The sequence below is a fragment of the Dipodomys merriami genome, unplaced genomic scaffold (genome assembly GCF_024711535.1).
Source record: "Dipodomys merriami isolate MVZ:Mamm:240054 unplaced genomic scaffold, mDipMer1.0.p SCAF_3, whole genome shotgun sequence".
Classification (NCBI taxonomy): Eukaryota; Metazoa; Chordata; class Mammalia; order Rodentia; family Heteromyidae; genus Dipodomys; species Dipodomys merriami.
In genome coordinates, this window is record NW_027204492.1 from 56,319,034 (window position 1) to 56,343,920 (window position 24,887).

At 35.3% G+C, this 24,887-nt stretch overlaps 1 protein-coding gene across 1 annotated transcript in view; it reads right to left on the minus strand.

The window, feature by feature from the left end:
• The window catches only part of Dach2 (dachshund family transcription factor 2), a 579,439-nt gene that overhangs the window by 151,839 nt on the left and 402,713 nt on the right, over positions 1 to 24,887 (minus strand). Inside the window, exon 4 of the mRNA XM_070040108.1 lies at positions 14,014 to 14,145. Coding sequence (XP_069896209.1) covers positions 14,014 to 14,145 — 132 coding nt within the window. The remainder of the gene's footprint in view (positions 1 to 14,013; positions 14,146 to 24,887) is intronic.

A 24,887-nucleotide genomic window follows, 5' to 3' on the forward strand; every position in this document is an offset into this window, starting at 1 on the left:
TGATGAAGCTAACCAAAGATTAATAAAGGAATTTTGTGAGCATCAGGAGGCTAATCAAATATTAATAAAGGAATTGTGTGAGCAGGATGAGAATAGACAAAGATTAATAGAGGCATTCATGGAATCCAGAAATGGAAACCTGGAGGAATCCATGGAGGCCACAAAGGGAATGCTGAATGAAACTCAACAGAAGGAAAAGAAGTCCAATGAAACTATAACCAATCACCTAAAGAATTTGAGAATGTACACTGAAAACCAAATTAAGGAGGTAAAGAACTCCATTCAAGATCTAAAACAAAGTTACAACAAACAATTTGAAGCCATCAAATCTGACCAATTAGAAGGAAAGGAAATAAAAAAGCAAGTAGAAAGCCTTGACAGTAGGTTAAACCATGCAGAAGATAGAATCTCTGTGATTGAAAACAGCCTAGACAGTGTAGAGAAAGAACAGACAAGTATTCAAGATAAATCCAAGAAATATGATAGATCTATTCATCATTTACAAGATACCATCAGAAAGCCTAATTTTTGGCTAATGGGTATATAGGAGGGCCTAGAGAAAAAAGTTAAAAGTCTAGGAAATTTATTTAAAAGAATCTTAGCAGAGAACTTCCCAGCCATGCAAACAGATAGGCCCATTCAGATACAAGATGCCTTTAGAACCCCAAATAGACCAGACCAGAACAGGACATCCCACCATCACATTGTCATCTGCACAGGATCTATTGAAAACAAGAAAAGGATCCTTAAAGCTCTCAAGGAGTAAAGAGCAATCACATATAAAGGGAAACCAATCAGAAAAACTTCACATTTCTCAGCAGAGACAAAGAAAGCAAGAAGACCCTGGAATAATGTATGCCATGCCCTAAAGACAAACAACTATCGAACAACGATACGGTACTCCGCTAAAATCTTCCTTGTAACAGGACAAATAAAAACCTTCCACAGCAAAGATAATTGAAACAATATATTTCCACCAAACCAGCCCTACAAAAAATACTTAAAGATGTTCTACACATAGAAAACCAACAAGAGCACAATAAAATCCAACAAACAACCCCCACACAGAGAATCAAAGAATCATAGGAAGAATCCAGCTGGCAAAGCCCCCAAGAAATTGGATAACATGGCAGAAAACTACCAAAAACTTCTCAGTCCTAACTCTCAATATTAATGGACTTAACTGTCTAATTATGCAACATAGATTATCTACTTGGATCAAAAAGCAAGATCCTTCTGTCTTCTGCCTTCAAGACACACACCTTGCCCACAACAATAAACATATTCCGAAATGAAAGACTAGTATGAAATCTACCGAGCAAACCGCCCCCACAAACAGGCAGGTGTTGCAAACCTAATATCAGATTAAAGAGACTTCAAATTAAAATTAGCGAGAGGAGATAAAGAAGGTCATTAGTTACTGATTAAGGGATCTCTCCTTCAGGAGGATATTATAAATCTAAATAACTGCTCACTAAATATCTGAGCACACAAATTTATTCAGGAAACACTACCTTCCCTAAAATCTCATAATAGATCCAAAGCCATTAATTGGTGGGGACTTTAACATACCACTATCACTACTGGATAAATCAACCCGGCAAAAACTCAATAGAGAAACCTCAGATATTTTTTTTAAAACTGCATAGATCAACTAGACATAACAGATATCCACGGAATATTTCACCTGGCAGCATCAGAATACACATTCTTCTCAGCAGCACATGAAACATTCTCCAAAATAGACCACATTTTAGATCGCAAAGCAAATTTGTCCGAATTCAGAAACATTGAAGTTATGCCCTGCATTCTCTCAGACCACAAAGGAATAAAATTAGAACTCAACACCAAAAGCCACCAAAGAAAATCCTGCAACACATGGAGGCTGAACAACACCAGGGTTGTTCAACATCAGGTTGAACCACCAGTGGGTCATGGAAAGATTAGAAAGGAAATCCAAATGTCCATATTTAACAAAAATGAACACACAAATTACCAACTCCTCTGGGACACAGCAAAGGAAGTACTCAGAGGCAAGTTTATAGCTCTGAGTTCCTACATCAACAAATTGGAGAGATCTGAAAGCAACAATTGAACAAGGCACCTGAAACTCCTTGAAAAAGAGAAGCAAGCTAAACCCCAATACAGTAGACAGAAAAAAATTAAAACTGAATTAGAATTAAATGAATTAGAGCCCCCCCCAAAAAAACATAGAAAGAATAAAAAAAGATTTGGTTCTTAAAAAAATTAAGAAAATTAAGATACCTAGCAAATCTTAGAAAAAGAAGAGAACACCTCCATATAAACAAACTCAGAGATAATAATGGAAGCATCACCACAGAAAAAACCATGATTCAGAACATTATAAGGAAATATTTCTCAAACCTTTATGCTAATAAGTTTGAGAATCTTGAAGAAATGGCCGAATTTCTAGCAAATATTGACATGCGCAAACTAAACCAAGATGCCTTAAATCAAATTAACAGGCCCATATCAAGCATTGAAATAGAAACAGCAATAAGAGACCTCCCACCCATGAAAAGCACAGGACCAGATGGATTTAGAGCTTAATTCTACAAGGCCTTCAAAGCAGAACACACCAATATTCCTCCAACTCTTCAATGAACTTGAAAGTTAAAGTTCAATACCAAAGTCATTCTATGAAGCCATCAAAACCCTCATCACAAAACCAGGCAGGGACTCATCAAAGAAAATAAATATAGACCTATTTCTTTGATAAACATCAATGCAAAATTTCTCAACAAAAATTTGGCTAATCCATTTCTCACCAAAATAATCATACACCATGATCAAATAGGTTTCATTTCAGGGATACAAAACTGTTTCAATGTACACAAATCAATTAATATAATTCATCACATCAATAAGAGCAAGGATAAGAACCACATGATTATCTCAATAGATGCAGAAAAAGCATTTGACAAGATCCAATACACCATTATGATGAAAGCTCTGGAAAAATTAGGAATCCATGGAACCTTGTTCAGTATAATAAAGTATGTGTCTGGCAAACCTACAGTCAGCATTATATTTAATGCCAAAAAGCTAAAGCCATTTCCTCTAAATATAGGAACAAGACAAGGATGTCCACTCTCTCCACTTCTCTTCAATTTAGTATTAGAATGCCAAGCTAGAACATTAAGACATGACACAAAAATAAAGGGGATCTAAATAGCGAAAGATGAAGTAAAACTCTCCCTCTTTGCAGATGACATGATTTTGTATTTAAAGAATTCTGTGGACTCCACTCCCTAGTTATTCGAACTGATCTGAAACTTTAGCAAACTAGCAGGGAATAAAATTAACCCTAAAAAATCAATGGCTTTTTTAATGCCAATAATGAGAAGAGCATGGCTGACATCAGGAAAGTAACTCCTTTTGTAATAGCCCCACAAAAAAATAAAATACCTAAGAATTAAATGAACAAGTGAAGGACCTCTATGATGAAAATTTTGAAAACCTGAAAAACAAAATTAAAGCAGAACTAAGGAAGTAGAAAAATCTTCCATTGTCCCTGGATTGAGAGGATAAACATTGTGAAAATGGTAATACTGCCAAAGGTTATTTACAAATTCAATGTGATAATTATCAATATACCAACCTCATTCTTCTATGAAATAGAAGCAACCCAAAAATTCATATGGAACAATAAAAGACTCCGAATATAAAAAACAATCTTTAGTAGAAAGAACAGTGCTGGAGGAATATCAATACCAAACTTCAAACAATACTACAAAGCCACAGTAAGCAAAACAGCTTGGTACTAGCGCAAGAACAGACTTCTGGACCAATGTAAGAGAATTGAAGACCCAGAAATGAACCCACAGACCTAGCGCCACATAACCTTCTAAAAGGGAACTAAAAAAATACAATGGAAGAAAGACTTTTCAGGAAATGGGGCTGGAAAAATTGGTTAAACACCTGTAAAAAAAAAAATCTAAAGCTAGATTCTTATATATCACCCTGCCCCAGAATCAACTCCAAATGGATGAAAAACCTCGAAGACAAAGCAGACACCCTGAGAACATTACAGGAAAGAATAGGAGAAAATCTAGGGCTCCTTGGCACAGGCTGATATTTTCTTAATAAAGACCCAGAAACACAACAAATCAAAGAAAGGTGGGAAAAAAGGGGTTGCATGAAACTGCAGAATTTCTTCATGGCAAAGGACATAGCTATCAAGATCAATAGAAAGCCCATGGACTGGGAGAAGATCTTCAATAGCCATATAACAGACAAGGATCTCATATCTAAAATTACTTAGAACTTGGAAAACTAAATTCTCCAACAACAAATCCTCAAAGAAACAACCACCTGATTAATAAGTGGGTGAAAGACTTAAAGAAAGCTTCTCTGACGAGGAAATAAGAATGGCCAATAGATACATGAAGAAATGTTCAACTTCTCTAGCCAAAAAAGAAATGCAAATCACAACATCATTGAGATTCCACTTCACCCCAGCTAGAATGGCCAAAATGAAGAAATCTAATAACAACAGATGCTGGAGGGGATATGGCCAAAACGAAACCCTAATGCATTGTTAGTGGGAATGTAACTTTGTTCCACTTTGGAAAGCGGTATGGAGGTTCCTCAACAGACTCCAGATAGAGCTCCCCTAAGACCCAGCAATCTCACTTTGGGGCATTTACCCAAACATCCACAAGCAAGGATATATTAAATCTACCAGCAGAACTATGTTTATTGCAGCATTATTCACCATAGCTAAGATATGGAACCACCCCAGATGCCCCTCAGTAGATGATTGGATCAAGAAAATGTGTTATAGATATACAATAGAATTCTATGCCTCCATAAGAAAGAATGAAATCTTCCAAAGGTTTAGGAAATGGAAAGACTTGGAAAAATTTTATTAAGTGAAGTAAGCCAAGCACAAAGAAACATAGGTCCCATGGTTTCCCTTATCTGCAATAACTAGTATATGGACAAGCAGAAAAGGTCAAAAGCCATGTGTATGTGACCATATGAGATGATGCTAAGTGAAATGAACCCCAAGATAGGGATGCAAGGTTTTATTTTTGTTGCTGTTGTTTTTAATGTACTTATAATATATTATGTGATTTTTTTGTTTCTCTTGTATGTTCTTCCCTCATGGTATAACCCCTGCTTTCACTGTATTTGATTCTGGTGCCCTGCATCTTGTATATACATTTTTCTAATTAGGGGAAGGGTGAATGAAATGACAAAATGCTGAAATAAGGATATAAGTTGACCTATGGTAACAATGAGATATACAAGACCCTATGTTGAAAATGAGCTTCACAACTTTGGGGTGTGGGAGGGACGAGTTGGGGAGGTGAGGAGGGAAGGGATGGTAGGGGAAAAACAAAGGTGGGATAACATTGCTTGATAGGAGATGTACTCATTATCTTATTCATGTTACTGTAACCCCTCTGTACAGTATCTTTGCAATAAAAATGTATATTAAAAAAATAAGACATTACAAGGAGAACCAATAAGTAGTAGCTAATGCCTGTCATCTTAGCAATGTAAGAGGCTGAGATGGGAGGATCGCCGTTCAAAGCCAGTTCAGAGAAGACAATACTCTGAGACTCTTACTTTCAACTAACCACCAAAAAAGTCAGAAGTGGAGTAGCAGCCTTGAGCAAAAAGCCAAGTGAGGGCTTGGAAGGTGGAACAGTGGTAGAGTGCTTGCCTTGCATGCATGAATCCCTGGGTTTGATTCCTCAGCACCACATAAGCAGGAAAGCCAGAAGTGGCACTGTGGCTCAAGTGGTAGAGTGCTAGCCTTGAGCTGAAGAGCTGAAGGACAGTGCCCAGGCCCAGAGTTCAGGTCCCATGACAGACAAAAATAAAAATAAAAAGCCAAGTGAAAGCCCAACAATGCTTGCACACAGGCGCATACAGTACACTCACACACACACACACACACCACACATGCACGCACAAAGTTATAAACAATATGCAGATGAAATAACATAATTCTTTTTTTTAAAAAAAAGACAAGATTATTAAATGAGGAAAACATTTACTTGGGTATTTGATAACTCTTTATATCTGCCATATTTTACTTTCTGGGGATTTAGCAACTAGGAACAATGATGAAAAGAATAGCAATTCTGTCACAGTGTGGCATTTAAAACAGACCATGTGTCTTATGAAATATAAAAGAAAATCTTGTTTTTTAAAATATTTTTTATTGTGAAAATACCAAACAGAGGGGTTACAATTACATGAACAAGGTAATGAGTACCTTTCTTATCAAGCAAGCATTGCTGCCTCCTCCTTTGTTTCCCCTTAGCATCCCTGCCCTTCCTGCCCCCCCCCACAAAGTTGTAAAGTTCATTTTTCGACATAATGTCTTGTACATCTCATTGTTGCAATGAGTCCTCCTGTATCCGTATTTAAACAATTAAAAATTCATTAGTTACATAAGTCAGAATCAAAAGGTTGTATTTTTTTCTCATTGAAATGTCTTACTATCATATTTAAGGAGCTGCCATTTAACCAAGCATTGTCATCCCTTTCAATATTCTCACCCATTCCTGCCTCACTTTCCTCACTCATTTTAATTTTAATTTTGATGGATATACATTGGATTCTCATCTGTATTTCTCTTCTCTTCTCTTTATTTGTCTATCCCTTACCCCTTGACCCCACCCCACTCTTTCCAGTACTATGTTCCTGGTGCTTTATTTTGCTGAAGTTTTATTTTTACTTTCTAAGGAATTACACTCTGTGAGATCTACCTTGAATCTACCATATTTCAGTTAATACCTTTGTATGCACTTGCATACAACACAATGTATTTATTTCTTAGTTTTTAGTAAAATCCAGCTTCAACTCATAAGGGAAAACATGGATTCTTTGTCTCTCTGGGCCTGACTTATGAGCAATAGAAAAATGAAGAAATTCTCAACATCTCTGGCCCTAAAGGAAATGCAAATCAAAATACCATTGAGATTCCACTTCACTCAGTAGAATGATCATTATGAAAGGAAAAAAATAGATGCTGGTGAGGATGTGGGCAAATGGGAACCATAATACACTGTTGGTGGGAAAGTACAATTTTTCTATTACTGTGGAGGTTCCTCCAAAATTAAGCATAAACTACTCTGTGACCCAGCAAATAAACTCCTGAGTATTTACCCAAAAGATTGAAAACCGGAATACAGTAAAGCTACCAGAACCGTATGGATTGTAGCACTAACCATAGCCAAGATATAGAATCAACCAACATGCTCCTTGATAGATGAATGGATCAAGAAAATGTGGTATAAGTACACCATGGAATTTTATTCATCCATTAAAAAAAGTGATATTGTACCATTTGTAAAGAAATAGAAAGTTGTGGGGAAAGTGTTTTAAAGAAATAAAAAATTTCTCGGTTAAAATGTTAATATAACCACAAATAAATGGAGGAGATATACATTTCAATCTTGAATTTTGTCTTATGAAACAATTGCTAGACAGGTGCCAGTACCATATGCTGGTTATCACAGCTAATCAAGAGTATGATATAAAGAAGATTTTAAATCCAAGGCTAGCCAGGGAAAATAGTTCAGGAGATCTCATTTCCAGAGAAAAACCTGGACAAGGTGGCATATGCCTTTATTTCCCAGAAACAGTGGATGCTGTAAATAGGAAGATCACAGTCCAGCCTGGCCCAGGCAAAAAGATAAGCTCTATCTCAAAATCAACCAGAGTAAATAAAAAGGGATGGGATGGCACAAATAATAGAGTATTTGCCTATCAGATGTAAAGTCTTGTGTTCAAACTCAAATGTCTCTCTCTCTCTCTCTCTCTCACACACACACACACACACACACACACACAATTTGAGATTGAGGGTAAAACTAATATTCACACAGCATGATTTTAGAGCTGGGATCTAAGTCTCAAGCATATACTTAAAATGAAAAGAAATTCTTAAGCATTTAGAATATTTATGTGACTAACATAATGTCTTTGGTTTGATTAATTAGATACTATTTTAGAAATCCAAGTAAAACAATTATTTTCTAGGTCTCCTTTAGTGGAACAGAATGAACATAATTCCCAAAAGGAAAACTTGTTATAGATATAGGGAAAATGACAATGGCCAGAGTAGATCTTCATATCTTACTATTATTGACTTTGTCTGGTACCTATGTTGTAAATGAAATCTAGGTTAGATCAGATCAACGACAATCCCCTTATGTCACTGACAACATTCTTTATTTCCATGAATAAGCTTACTGATTGAAATTCAACATGAAAGACAATTCCACTGTCTTAAATTATATCAGAAAATCAATTCAAACATTATAACCATAGTGACATAGCAGAAAGTTCAAATATTCCTTGCCAGACAAGTCAATTTCTTATCATATATAAGCATCACCATAATATGAAGAGGCTCCACTTAATTAGTTCAAGTTACTTAGAAGTTTAAAGTACATGGGCTGGGAAGGTGGCTCAGTGGTAGAGCGCTTGCCTTGCATGCATGAGGCCCTGGGTTTGATTCCTCAGCACCACATAAGCAAAAAGAAAAAAGCTGGAAGTGGCGCTGTGGCTCAAGTGGTAGAGCGCTAGCCTTGAGCTGAAGAGCTAAGGGACAGTGCCCAGGCCCAGAGTTCAGGCCCCACGACCAGACCCAAAAATAAATAAATAAATAAAATATAATACAACAGGTGCTATAGAATGCAATTACTCAAAAATGTCTAGTTGTCAAACAAAACATTCTATAATCACAGCATATCCTCCACTCTCACTCAAATCTTAGGAATGCCTTGAGGACTCTGAGAAATGTCTTGAGGAATCACCATTGAAATACAACAGCTTAGAGAAGTAGTACAGTTTACCTCATCATTTAAAGTCATCTAGTTTTACAATTTTTTTGTTTCTTTTAACATCCTTGAAACATCAGATCAAATAAAATACTCTTTCCCTGATCTGAGAAATTTTCTTTCCCTTTATTTTCATAGTACTTTACTCTCATGATGCTTTTAATCATATTCCTTATAAGAATAAAGTGAAATATACTGATTAAATTTTTTAAGCATTAGAAACCTAGGGATTTTTTTGAGGGGGGGGCGTCCAGTTGTGGGGACTGAACTCTGGGCCTGGGCGCCCTCCCTCAGCTCAAGGCTAGAGCTCTACCACTTGAACCACAGCACCACTTCCTATTTTTATCTTTTAGCTTATGTGGTGCTGAGGAATCGAACCCAGGGCCTCAGGCATGCAAGGCAAGTGCTCTACCACTGAGCCACCTTCCCAGCCCCAGAAACCTGGGGATTTTTGTCTTCAATTCACAATATCAATGTAATGCTCCTTCACGGTTGCATTGTGGATGCTAAATAAATATAAAAATTTAATTTTGTTGACAATCAAAATAAAAATTACTCCAATCTATCATGGAGTGGATTAAAAATGGTCACTAGTCATAGTTTTTCTTTAATTCACCCATGAGCTCTTTGTGAAACATTTATGATTTGTGAGGTCCTTCAAATATGCCAGTAAGAATTCCCTGTATCAAAGCACAAAATAATGGCATTACGTTATCCACTAATGTGCACTTCTCTGCCACAGCACCCATGATGCAAACAATGTGTTTTCTTCATGTAATAAGTCTGAATCCACCTGATGGAAGACTATTTACCTAATGGAATGACATCCCTTTGCTTGATAAGATCTGGGGCTCCACAATTCAATTAAATCTTCATGAATTTTGAAGACATAGTTTTCCTCTGCAATAAATATCCAATATCGTAGTTCTACTTGAACCATGAGCATTCAGGAAGATCATGCCCTCAAGTAGTAATTAGGCCCTATACAATGAGGAATGTTTTCTCTCTTTTCAATAACATTTCCTCCCTCCCCCCCCCTTTTTTTTTGTTGGTCGTGGGGCTTGAACTCTGGGCCTGGGCGCTGTCCCTCAGCTCTTCAGCTCAAGGCGAGCACTCTACCACTTGAGCTACAGCGCCACTTCCAGCTTTCTGGTGGAGATAGGAGTCTCACGGTCTCTCCTGCCCGAGCTGGCTTTGAACCGCGATCCTCAGATCTCAGCCTCCTGAGTAGCTAGGATTACAGGCGTGAGCCACCAGCGCCCGGCTACTCCTTTCCCTTCTTGAAACACACTGAAGTACACTGGAGTCAAAAGGAAAAGAACATGAAGCTAAGGCTTTGATCTTTATATATATATATATATATATATATATATATATGTATATATATACATATATATGTATGTATATATATATATACATATATATATATATACACACATAGATAGGAGACCCAATGGCCATCAAACACATCACAGTCTCCAGATTAATCTGTGCAAGGTCAAGGACAGTGAAATAGTTATTATATTTCAGCAGTACCATATAAAATATCAAACAATTATGAAAAAGTTGGTATTTTACCACAATACTGTATATTTGGACTTTTAACAGGTTATACCTAGCCATGAAAACTGTTAACTAAATATATGACAAGGTGGAAACTAGGATAACAGTATGACCCTCAAAATAATTTGATATCACATCATAAAAGATAAATAGCTAATTTGAAAAGAAGAGGGGTAAAAAGGGTTTTAAATTTAATGTAAAAGACATGACAGAAGTTACTTCATTGGTACTTGCTAATTTGAATTCACTTAAATTACAAGTGGCTATTACAAAAAAGCAATGGGCACTCTATAAATCTACAAGTAAACACACTGGATGATAACAAAAACAATACACAGGTCATTATAAGTAATACAGGTCTTTAGAGTGAGAGCAAAGGAGGATATTCTTAGGAAAGAATCACAAAAGTCTATTAACTATGTGCATATGATCATAAAAAAATCTAAAAACGGCCAATAGACACATGAAGAAATACTCAACCTCTCTAGCCATAAACGAAATGCAAATCAAGACAATGTTGAGATTCCACTTCACCCCAGCTACAATGGCTATAATCAAGAACTCTAATAACAACAGATGCTGGAGGGGATGTGGCCAAAAGGAAATCCTACTGTATTGTTGGTGGGAGTGTAAACTTGTTTAACCACTCTGGAAAGCAGTATGGAGGTTCCTCAAAAGACTCCACATAGAGCTCCTTTATGACCCAGCAATACCACTTTTGGGCAATTACCCAAAGGATCACACAAGGTCATACCAAATCTACCAGCACAACCATGTTTCTTGCAGCATTATTTACCATATCTAAGATATGGAACCAACCCAGATGCCCCTCAGTAGATGAATGGATCAAAAAAAATGTGGTACATATATACAATGGAATTCTACGCCTCCGTCAGAAAGAATGACATTGCCTCTTTTGTTAGGAAATGGAAAGCTTTTGAAAAAAAATAATATTAAATGAAGTACGCCAGGCCCAAAGAAACATAGGTCCCATGGTTTCCCTTGTTTGCAGTGACTAATACATGTCTAGGACAAGCAGAGTAGGTCAAAGGCTATGTATATACAACCATATGAGATAATGTTAAGCAAAATATACCCTAAGACAAGGACACAAGAGGTTTTTTTTTCTCTTTCTTGCTAGTGTTTTTAATGTACTTATAACACACTATGTGATTCTTTTGTTTCTATTGTATGTTCTTCCCCCATGGTATAACCTCTGTTTCCACTGGATTTGATGCTGATGCTCTGCACCTTGTGTATATATATATATATATATATATATATATATATATATATATTTGTAGTTTGGGGAGTGGAAGGGGTTTTGCAGAACACTTAAAGGAGGATGCAGGCTGACCCATTGTGATGACGAGATGTACAGGACACTATATTGGAAATGAACTTTACAATGTCAGGGTGGGGGGCGGGAGGAGTTGGGAGGTGGGGAGGGAAGTGATGGTAGGGGGAAAACAAAGGAGGAGGTAACAATGCTTACTATGAAATCTACTCATTACCCTACTTATGTAACTGTAACACCTCTGTACAACATTTTTACAATAAAAATTAATAATAAAAATAATAATAAAGTGTTAATGAAATATTCTAAAAAATCTTTAACTAAATGAACTCCAAGAAATGGAAAGATTTTTGGTTTTTGCAGTTTTTGTTGTCTTTTACTTTTGTCTTGTTTACCTGCCTTTAGCAAGATAAGGGGAGCATAGAAATGGTAGGACAAACAGTGAACAAAGTCAGCAGTGATACTTACTAGACATTATGTTGAAAAGGAACTAAACAACTTGTGGATGAGTATGGGAGGGGAAAACTGGGAGAAAGTGAGGTAAGGGGTGACATGGCTCAAAAAGAAATTCACTCAATATCTGACTTATGTGACTATAACTCCTCTGTACATCACCTCTACAGTAACAATAAAATATATCTTTAAGACACATGGGCACTTGTAGCCAACCTTAAAATTGGAAAGACTATAAGTTAAGAGGCACTAATCATCACATTTTAACACTTTTTTTAATTGTAAAAGTTGGATTAAGTCACATCTCATTACAGGAAACCATTGAAAAGAAGGATGGATGGAAAAAGAGCAAAGACATTGAATTTACAAACATTAAAGAACAAAATTTCAAGTTGTAATTTGTTAGTTTCACAATTATAGACAAAGGTGAATAGCTGGGTAATTGGGTGCCTGTGTCTCCCGACCCTTAAAACTGGAGTATTACAAATACCCTTTTCTCAAAATTTGCTAAGAATCAATATAGTTTTGGTGCTCAACAATATTCTTTTTTCTTTAATAAAGGAAATTTATTTGAAAAAATAGGTATTTAATACATATTAAATATACTATATTACGTATACCTCTATATATCTGTACTTGCTCTTGTTCCGTTTAATGCTAATTTTTCTTAATAGATTGATTAATATTGTGAACCTTATAAAATTGTATTTTCTCTGATTTGCCCATCAATTGCTCCTATCATATATAAGAATATTGATTGTGATTATTATTTAAGAGAAATGCCCATGTGTGGTTCACCACAAACATGCCAATTTCACTGTTTGAAGTCCCAGTTGTTGAATATACTAATTTGAGGAAATGCTCTTTCCCTCTATTTGTTTATTATTTCCCTCTATAATAAGATGGCAAGATGCTTGAACTTCCAGGATCATATAAGAGAGGTAAAGCTTCTATCAATCAATCAAAATTATGTTGAATTTAACCACAGAATTATCTTGAAAACCAATAGCTCCTAACACAATTTCTCATTAACTCGAAAAATTTAAACTTTCTTTATGCATTTATTCACTTATATGCCTATTTATGCATTTATTTGTCTATCAATCCAAGTATGTTGCTAGTTATAACCATCTTGTTCCAAATCATATTTAAGGTCATTATAGTATAATCATTACAAGATAAAGACAAAATGAAAGAAAAAAAACTAGAAGTAAAAAGTTTGGGGAAGTTAACTACCACAAGCACTTCCCTTTTCCCCACCTAATGTTCTCTCTTTGCCATCTTCCTGTTTCTCTTATTACTTAGCCCCTACCTATAATTCCTGGACTCTGTGAGTACCTTAATTTAAGGATGTAATATTCCAATCAACCTGGAATCTCAGCCTTGTATCTAATCACTAAATTATTTAGAAAAAGGTTAAATAGGAAGTCTGGGTTAAATCTATATTGGAATAAGCTTGTGCATATAGACTTTCTAGTACTGTAAAATACCATAATAATTATAATTTAATTCCACTGCAACAAAGCAGGGAAGAGGTGCTGGGCACTCTAGTGAATAGCTGTAATACCAGCATTGGGACTCAAGGGGTGTGGGTGAGGAGGGGAGAGGAGGACAGGGATTATTTAGGCAGAAAGTTTGCTAACTCAATGCCATTTTGAATATTCTTAAACCCTATCTCAGGAAAAAAGAATAAGAGAACTAGAAAAAGCTAAATGCTTTCAAAATAGAATCCGATAGTTTTTAAGTTATTGATATGTTCTGGAATTATTTTATAATTACTCTGTGTGTATGTGTGTGTGTGTATTATTCTGTGTCTTTCAGCCTTCATCTTTCCCAATTGGCAATAAGAGTAAGAGTCCTGCAGATACTCACCTGTGTTAGAATTAAGATCATCAGGCTCTGATTCTGTCCCATTTTGGCTTCCATTTCCCTGAAGAGAATTCATAGCCATAAGCTTCATCTTCTGCAACTTCATTGCCTCAGCCATTGCTGCAGCTGTTATACCTAAAACCAGAAGCATCCCTTTTAAGTAGGGACCATATCGTAATATAACTGAATACTGGGCATATTTATTTAATAGACATATGATGGACAGGATAAGCCAAAAGAAAACCAGAGCTGAATTTATGATTTTTTTTTTTGGTCGTGGGGCCTGAACTTGGCCTGAGCATTGTCCTTCAGCTCTTCAGTTCAAGGCAAGCGCTCTACTACTTGAGTCACAGCGCTACTTCTGGCCTTTTCTGTTTAAGTGGTGCTAAGGAATCCAACCCAGGGCCTCATGAAGAACTCTACTATTGAGCCACCTTCCCAGCCCAAATCTATTTTTTAATGTAATTTCCAACTTGTATAATTCCTTCATTTTCCTATGGAAAATTTGAAAGATTTTTGTCAAGAAACTGAGTATGGATCTGACCCCCAGTTCAAAACACACAAAACAAAAATAGTAAATTGAAAATGGAAAAATTGTAAGAACTTCACTAATGTGTTCTGTTGACTGCCAACTGCTCTGGACTATTGTTTATAATGGAACACACTATGTATGAATTTCATCTAAAATAACATAACATGGTAAACTGTTAGAAGGACCAAGTTCTAGTGTGCCTGAGAATTACCATAGAGAGAAAAAAAGCAAACGCCACAGATATTTACCATTTCTCCCTCATTGTAGTTAATTCATCGAGGGAACAAATAAACTAGAAAAAACATGAATTATAACTTCACAGTTCATAAAAAAATGGTTCCATAAAATATTACAAGATTGTCTTAGGAAGTCTATATCAGGCAGGATGACAAAATACATACAAAACTAGAGTATTTTGAACAAAGCATTTAAAACTATAGATTAGGATATAGTCCAAAAATGCCTTCCAATATTTCTAGTGAATTCAAATTGTTTTTAGGTATTGTCCAAATCTCACAAAATCTAAAAATGCACTTGTGCTCTGGAAAAAAGGAGATATACCTGGCAGACTTTATTTCAATGTCAGTTAAATAATTCAACCCTCACACATGTAATTCAGAGAAAAATCTAGTGGGTGTTGATTGATCCAAAACAAACTGACATTAAACGGTGATTGTAAAAGACAGGCTGAGTTTTTAGATAGATTTGGATTTTGTTCAGTAAAGATTTTGGTATGTATTCTGGTCTGGCCCCAAACACACAATCTCCCTGCCTCAGACTCTGGAGTTCTAGACAGCTGAGATTACAAATGTGAGCCACTATACTTGCCTTGGAGTACATTTTTTAAAATGTTTTTATTATCTTTAAGTAGTTGTACAAAGGAGTTGCACTTCAGCAAAGCAGTTTATGAATACAATGTGTCTTGATTGATGTCACCCTTTTCAACATTCTCATCCACTTCTCCCCTCACTTTTCTTACATTTTATAGTATACTTAATTTTTGACTGCATTGTACCACTCTTCCTGATTCTTTTCTTTTGTCTAACACACACCCCTGGTCCCTACTCCACCACTGTCAAATACCCAGTTCCTGGTGTTTATTTTGCTGAACCCTGATTTTGCATTTCTAAGTAATTACACTGTTCCAATTAATATATGTATGACATTCGAAGTCTTTACTTATATATTTATAAACTAATTCTAGTTTCCACACATCAAAGAAGACATGCAACCTCTGTTTCTCTAGACTTGACTTACTTCACTTAGTATGCTTTTCTAGGTCCTTCCATTTTTTTTCAAATAATGCAATATCATTCTTTCTAAGGGTTAAGTTCCATTGTCATTTCATATGTGTGTGAGTGTGTGTGTGTGTATATATATATAGATATATTTCACATTTTCTTGGTCCATTCATCCATTGAGGAGCATCTGAGCTAATTCTGTATCTTGACTATGGTGAATGGTCGTGCAATGAACATGATAGTGTTGGTGGTTTTACTGAATCTTGGTATTTAGTAATCTTTTGGATAAATGCCCATGAGTAGAACTGTTAGATCATATGGTAGGTTGCTCTTTGGTTAGTTTGTTAAGGAAACTCCATGATGCTTTCAAAGTCAGTTGCCATATTTACTTCATCTTCTGATTCCCAAAGTCTCTCCTACTCCTTCCTGTAATAGTTTCATGATTTCAGTTCTTACATTGAGGTTTTTGATCGATTTTTGAATTGATACTGGTGTAAGGTGATAGAAATCCAGTTTTCCCTTTGTCCATGTGAATAACCAGTTTTTCCAGCACCATTAGTTGAAGATACTGTCTTTCTTCCAGCCTATATTTTGACTCCTGCGTGACTAAATGTCTATGGGGGCATTTCTGGGTCTTCAATTCTCATTTATTGACCATCAGTCCTATTTCTGGGTCTTCGATTCTCAGTCATCCTTCCTCATTCCTGTTTTTAATTACTATAGCTCTGTAGTAGAGTTTGAAGTTTGGTATTGCTATTCCTCCAGCATTACTTTTACTGCTTACGATTGCTTTTGTGATTCGAGGCTCTTGTGTGTTCCATATAAAATTTTGGATTGTTTTCTTTAGATCAGGGAACATTGATATTGGGACTAGGAAGCAATTGAATTAAATTTGTAGATTTCTGTGCAAAGTACTTCCATTTTCATGTTATTACTTCTTTCCATGATATTACTTCTTTCCATTCAAGAGCATAAAAATCTTTTTATTTCCTTAATTAATTTCCTTCTTCAGATTTTTATAATTTTCATTGTAAAGAGGCTTTAGTTCCTTGGTGAATTCCTAGGTAATTTTGTTCAAACTATTGCAAATGGAGTTGCTTTCCTGATTTTGGTCTCAATCTTCTCATTGTAAGCATACAGAAATGCTACTGATTTTTGTGGGTTGATTTCATAACCTTTGCCAATGTTTTAGTCAGCCTCCATTAGCTTGAGTGGCAGGGGGAATCTTGAGGCTCATTAAAATATAGGATCATGTCATTTGCAAATATGGACTGTTTTATTTCTTCTATCCCTATTCTGATCCACTTTACATCTTTTTGTCTTGTATTTTTTCCTAGGAATTCCAGAACTATTTTGAGGAGGAGTGGAGAAAGTGGACATCTTGACTTGTTCCTGATTTTAGTGGAAATGGTTATACTTTTTCCTCTGTAAGTACAATGGGGGCTGCAGGTTTGTCAAAAACATCCTATATTATGTCAAGGAATATCCCATGTATTCCTAGCTACTCCAGATCTTTTATCATAAAAGGATGTTAGATCTTGTCAAAAAGCTTTCTCTACATCTGTTGAGATGATCATGTGGTTCTTGCCTTCTGTTAATGTGTTGTATTATATTTATCGATTGATATGTAACCAGCTTTGCATTTCTGTGATGAATCTCCTTGGTCAGAGTATAATTCTTTTGGTTAGTTATTTAAGTTAGTCAGTATTTTATTGAGAAGTTTTGTGTCTATGTTCAAAAATATAGTTATAGATATAAACATAAATAAGTTTAACAGAATATTTGTGTAGTTTGTTGAATGATTAAATGTGTCTCACCACTAAAGGCTCTTTACCATGCATAAAAATCTTAAATGAAGCAATATTTTCACCACAGTGGCTTATCTCTAACCCACAACAAAGGATTTGAAAGAAAGTTGCTTTAGTTCCTAAATTGGTGACATATACTTCTGTATCTTCTAGACAGTGCCAGATATTTTATTGCTATATCTAATGTAGTGTTAATGAATCACAGTCTCTCAAATGACCTCTATGCCCCTGAGCAGAAAATGATAGCAGTGATTTAAACAAAAGCCTGTGCCTAAGAACACCAAAACTGGGTACTTTAAAGTAATATACACACACACACACACACACACACACACACACACACACACACACACACACACACACACACGTGCATTAGGAAAAGCTTCCAGAATTTAAATCAGTTCCACATAACTTAATCCTGAAGATATTTATTAACTGATCATTATTATTGCACTACTTTTAGCGTTAAAATTTATTCTGGTGAACAATTGTGGTTTTTACACCATAAAATGAATTTGTGAAATTTCTACACTATATTATATAGACAAGGAGTTCCAGATAAATCAAAATAAAATGAAAAGAATTAATGAATGCAAGTCATCATATTTTTTGGTTGGGTCCAGTCATGGGGCCTGAACTCTGGGCCTGGGCGCTGTCTCTCAGCTCAAGGCTAGCGCTCTACCACTTGAGCCACAGCGCCACTTCCGGCTTTTTTCTTTTTGCTTATGTAGTGCTGAGGAATCAAACCCAGGGCCTCATGCATGCAAGGCAAGTGCTCTACCACTGAGCCACCTTCCCAGCCCGTCATCATGTATTTTTAATTCACAGAAAAGACTGTAAGATTAAATATCTATGGTAGGCTTTTAAGCAAATTCTATTGGTATACAACAAAAGACGGTGAGCAAATTCAGAAAGTAGTATTAAAATACTAAATATGGATGGGAAGGTGGTTCAGTGGTAGAGCACTTGCCTTGCATGCATGAGGCCCTGGGTTCGACTCTTTAGCACCACATAAGCAGAAAACACCGGAAGCAGAACTGTGGCTCAAGGGGTAGAGCGCTAGCCTTGACCTGAACAGCTGAGGGACAGTGCCCAGGCCCAGAGTTCTGGCTCCATGACTGGCAAAAAATGAATGAATGAATAAATAAATAAATACATAAATATAAAAAATACTAAATAAACTCATCATAATAGTGCTACAAAAAAATTAGGAGGTATCCTGTTCTCAAAAATTAGCCTTGACTGCTGGAAATCTGACATTAAGGTACAGGTAGCTGTCATCTTGTGTTTTCATATGGCCATTATTTCTATATATAGTTCTGAATCTCTTCTAATGACACTGCCATATTGGAGCAAGATCCTTTGTGATAATGCAACAACCTCTTTAAAAGCAATATGGCCCCAATACAGTCATATTTTGAATTATTAAATTAACTTTCCAACATGAAAAAAAGCCTTGAAAATATTACACAGAGAGAAATGCTAAAACTTAAATGTCACTTCTAACTTAAATTTTGCTTGGGGACCAGAACTGCTTTTGTGATCTGAAATATGTTGTTCCCATTTCACAGGTTGTCTTTTCTGTTCACAAGCTTTTTGAGTTGAAGTAGAATCACGTGTCTATTTTGTTTTCGTTGTATGTGCTTTTTATGTAATTTCCAAGAAAATTTGTGAAGCCCAGTGTCAAAAGATTTTTCTAACAGGACACTGGCAGCTGACACCTCTAATCCCAGCTATTCAGGAGTCTGAGATCTTAGAATCGAGGTTCGAAGCCAGCCCAGGCAGGAAAGTCCGTGCAACTCTTATCTTCAATTAACCACCAGAAAATTGGAAGTGGTGCTGTGGCTCAAGTGGTAGAGCACTCGCCTTGAGCTAAAGAGTTCAAGGACAGCACCCAGGCCCAGAGTTCAAGCCCCAGAACCAACCAAAAAAAAGTTTTTCTAGATGTTTTCTGGTTCCAAGTCTTTAATTCATTGTTTATTTTCTTCTTGTGAATATCCAGTATTTCTAACACATGCCATTGGAAAAACTACCTTTTACCTTTGTATATCTTTTCCATACCCTCTTTTTATCCTAAAATTCAGTCTTGCAATATGAAAAGTCTATGCACCAGCTACTTATGTGCACATACATGTATGTTATTGATATTTTTATTATTCAGACTTAGTGCTTAGAAAAGATTTTCAAATTAAATGATCAATAAATATCTAAACGAATTCCTATTTGTGTGTGTACGTTGATTGTGCACATGTGCAAGTTGGTACTTGAGATTTGAACTCAGGGCATCATACATTAACTCTATTTTCACTCAAGGGTAATGTTTTACCACTTGAGCCATACTCAAAATCTTGATTTGAACTTCTGAAAAATTTTCTATATAATGGGAGTCACTGACAAAATCACAGAGAAATCACATTGTATAAATTTTCTGTACATCAATCATATACAAAATAAAGAAACAGGACTTAATTGACATTGTTTCTTTATATTACACAGTTTTATGGAACATCCACTTTTAATATTCATGCACATTTTCAAAATTTTCTTGGTCTTCTTGCTCACTATTAGGCTTACGAGATTTTTTTAGGTCACAGTCCTTAACTAGATGGAAACTTTACTTAGGGCTTGTAAGAAAATATACAAGGGGGGAAACAACACATTTGTATGCTAAAATATGTGATCTGAGTAAAAAAAATAAGGCAATTTTATGGTCTCCTAATTGGTTTTATTTGTCCCATCCCTTCATATTAGTTTGAAAGCTCTTCTGTCAGAACTGTGAACAAGTAACTTAACTGAAAAGAGAACTATAAGTAATCAAAGCTTGAGGTTTACAATTAATTAAATGAAATGGTGAGTCAGTTCACTGCAATGTGTTTTCATACTTTAAAAACAACATTTAATTAAATTAACAGACATTCCAATTAATAATATCCACTCTACCAAACAAGAGTTTTTGATCAGCCAAACTATTTCAATCTGCTCATCAAGTATTGTTTGTTATTTGCATTCAAAACTACTTTGGGTCAAATATGATGAACTAAAACATGAATAATGAAACATCTGGTGGTATAAAATGCTAATGTGACATACCATGTTGAATGTACTTGAAACAATTTTGAAATTCCCTATAAATCATCTATCAAGGTGTAAATCTTTGAATGCAAAGTTAGTATTACTGGTCATATTTTGAAGATGCTAATTCTCTAAACACTACTGAGAAACATGCTTGAATGCTCAAATATTCAGAATAGAAGTAAAAAGAGTAAAAGATCAGAGAAACCATATGTAAGTAGTTACACACCAATATTACAGTAGCTGGCACGGTCAGAATTCAAAGATATAAACAATATAAAAAATACTTAACTTTAAGCTGTGAGAGGAACTTTGATAAAAATACAGCTGCAAGAAGCAGTCAAAACACTAAATACCTTCATTTGACTAGACACAAGCAAAGCCATCAAATAGTGTGGACACTAGAAATCAACTATATTGCCATGGATTTTCCCCCAACTTGGTTGAGTTGCAGATAGACATTAAGAAGGAATACAATCTATATCTGTTAACGTCCAACTTTCACTACAAAAGTGATAGATTGCGTGGTGTGTAATAAGACAATTTGCAGTTCTGAGTAGAGCCAGAGACAAGAAAATGACAATTAGGAAGCTTTTCCCTGCAAGTCACATGGCATTGTAGAGAACAAGCAGTGAAGAGGCCAAAAGACCGCTGTTTATCTGCTGTTTTGAACAAACTCTTGTTCTACATTCTGACATGCCACATGAAATTCCCAGTTGCTAAGCAACGCATCTGAACATGCATAATAGACATTAAAACTTTGAAAGAATAATAATCTCTTCAAATATTTCTACTACATCTACTGGTCTATGATCACAAATAAGAAAGAAACAATATAGCAAACCTGTTTTATTTTATCAACACTTTATAAATTACATTCCATTTGTCTACTTGTTCCACAAAATGTTAAAAATAGAATCTCTTTTAAAAAGTGGATTGGAGAACAGGAGTAAGGAGATTCCAAGGCCAAAGAAGGAAACAATAGGTTAATAATAATAACAAGAACAGAACAACAATAATAATAGACTTATAGACTTATAGACTTATACCATATAGACAAACTCTTATAAGTTTTTCACATATACTAATTCATTTAAGACTCACAGGAACCTTAAGAGAGGAATACCATTACTATTGCCATTTTCAAATGAGGAAACTGTGACACAAAAACTAAGTTGTCTATTGTCAAATACTTGGGGTTAAAATCTAGGTACTCCAGGTAGTTCCAGATTTCTTTATTGTAGACTTTCTTTACAAATGCATTTATCATTAATTTTTACTGATACAGATACTTGAACACAAAGTTACACTCTTGCTTATCTTTCTTGATCACAACTAGTGCTATACCACTCAAGTGACACCTCCAGTTGTGCTTTTGGGTCATTGATAAGAGATGAAGTTTTGAAGTCTTTTTTGTCTGGGTTGGCTTGGAACCATGATCTTTCATATGTCAGCCTCCTAAGTAACTAGGATTATATGCATGAGCTATCAGTGCCTGGCTTAATTTCTTTCATTATTATTATTATTTCTAATAATTTCTTAAACATAAAACAGAATATCTATTAATAGATCAAAACACATAAACATAAAATACATAGAACACAATTTGAGAAATGCACTGTTTTGAAGTAACTACAAGGCCTACTTCAACTGTTTTGATACTGTTATTTCTGTCACAGTGATATCATATTAAATTGGAGATTTTCCAGATTTTTATACGTAACCAGTAAAAATGATCATTTACATTGTTGACAAAACTTGATAGACCATTCATTAAAAGAAATTAACCTTACAAAATCTTCTGATAGGACACATATTTTGTTGGGTTATTTCATGTTAACCCATTTGAACAGTTTTTATAATATTACTACATATTTCAAGATATTTCTAAGAACTTTCCAGACATGACCTTCTATAATTTTTTATCTCATTGTGAGTGTGCATAATCTCATTGTGAGTGTGCCTGAGAGTGTGCATTAGATATAAATTAAGGGTAAGAAAATAACTGAAATTTGTGAACTTTGGATGAGACTATCTGTTTACCAAGTTAGCTCAGGAATGTGGAGCATCTAATTACACTAACAATGATCTCCTTCAGCAAACTTTCTGTCATGAAATGCAGAATTACTTCAAAGAGACCAGCACACAGGTAAGATACTTATTTGAAAATCTATTATAAAAATTAACTCAGAAATGCCTTAATTTCATTAAACCAGAGGATATTTATTTTTAGCCTCAAGTAGATTCTGTGCATTTTAGAAACAAAAGTGTTTGGATAGTCCTGGTGTTTTCTAGAAAGTCAATTCTACTTGTGTAAAAAACCAACAATAGTTTTCAAAATCAAGTAACACTTTCACTGAGCAAGCAAACATAAGGGGAAATCTACCAAGACATTTCCCTTAAGAATTACAAAGAATAGGACATTAAAATTGCCTTTTAGCCTGAAATTTAGTGACAATTCTGCTTACTAGCTAAGAAAAATTCAAATAGTCTTTGTGTTTGTTAAAATATATCAAACTGCCACTAGGAAAATATTAACCATCAATAATGCACTGTCTTCTAGAAAAAGTAATTGGCTTCCTGAAGATTCCTGACTTTGTAGAATTTCAGTAGCCTTTTGTTTAATAAGTTTTTTATTGTGAAAATACCATACAGAGGTGTTACAATTACATGAGCAAGGTAATGAGTACATTTCTTATCAAGCATTGTTGCCTCTTCCTTTGTTTTTCCTCTACCATCCCTGGCCTCACATCTCCACGACTACCCTCCCTGCCCCCCTGCCAGTCAAAGTTGTAAAGTTGATTTTTCGACATAGCATCTTGTACATCTCATTTTTGCAATGGGTCCACCTGTATCCCTATTCTTCACTTTTACATACAAAATTGGTACCAGAGACTCAACCATGCAATCAATTCTCTACTCTTCAGGATAGCAGTTCTCAACTACTGTCACATTCTGTTGTTCCAGAGATATGACTGTGATTCTTTGATGACATTTTGTATTCTAATTATTTATATATTAACTAAATGAAAGCCAAAAGCCCGGGAAAACTTTAAAAATGTTGATTGTTCAAAAAGTCTTCATTTTTCAGTGTTTGCCTGCATCATATTAGAGCTCCTCAAATATGTAATTGGTCACTTCAGAAGCCACCCTAGCAAGAACAAGGCTTGCCAAGCCAAGATTAAGTTGTAAAAAAATATTACAAGGGGAATCTGAAGGGCTGGATAGTAAAATTGAAACTATAGAGAGAGAGCTGTATGCCTGCCTATCAGAGTCATTTTGCCTCATGTGTTTGCCTTACATCAACTTTCTATTCATTAAAAAAGGGCTCAGTGCACTGTTAACATTCAATAATTCTAGTTGGAATTCAATACTTGAAAACTAATTACTTATGGACTTTCCCTTTGTTCATCACATAAGTTAGTCATGTCTCCTTCAACAAGCTCCATATTGGAAAAAACTAGGTATTATTCTCATCTTCTCTATTTCCTGGTACCTGAAACAGTAGCAGGTGGGTGCTGATTCTCTGTTAATGACTTGTAAAATACCTTATGCATATTGACAAGGGACAGCATCAACAAGAAGAAAAAGATCCTATACCTATTACTCCTAGTCATGTACACTGATTGCAGGGGTGCCAAGCCATCTCTCCACACAATCTCTCTGGCCATCCTACTGAGACTTACCCATCAAAGTGAGAAATGGATAAGGACAAAGATGGCTCACTCAAACATTGCAAGTGCCAATTGTTCTTTTACTACACACCTTAACTGTCTGAGGGCTCCATTCTTTACCATCTGTTTGTGCTTATTGAAATAGTAAATATCAAACATTTAGATAGGTTATGGAATAGTTAAGTGAAAACTTTATGAGAGAAAATTTTCTTATTCCCAATTTCACAAGTACATGAGGATAACTGCACATGTATGAATGACATCTATAAATAGAAGCATGGTCCCAACTCAGAAGCACTTGCTATGACTATATTAATGGATCTAAATTACAGCCAGTCAATCATATTAACATATAGAAGTTGAAGTAAAACTATGGACAAGGGTATTTTAATTAATAATAAAAATGTATATTTAAAATGTTTGCAGCTTCCAGAAACAATTAAAGACAGGAGTAAATGTATATGATTTCCAAGGAAAAGTAAATAAGACATCATGAGAATGAGAATATGCCTCTCATTCTGTCAGCATTTTGGAATAGAGAGTACTTGGC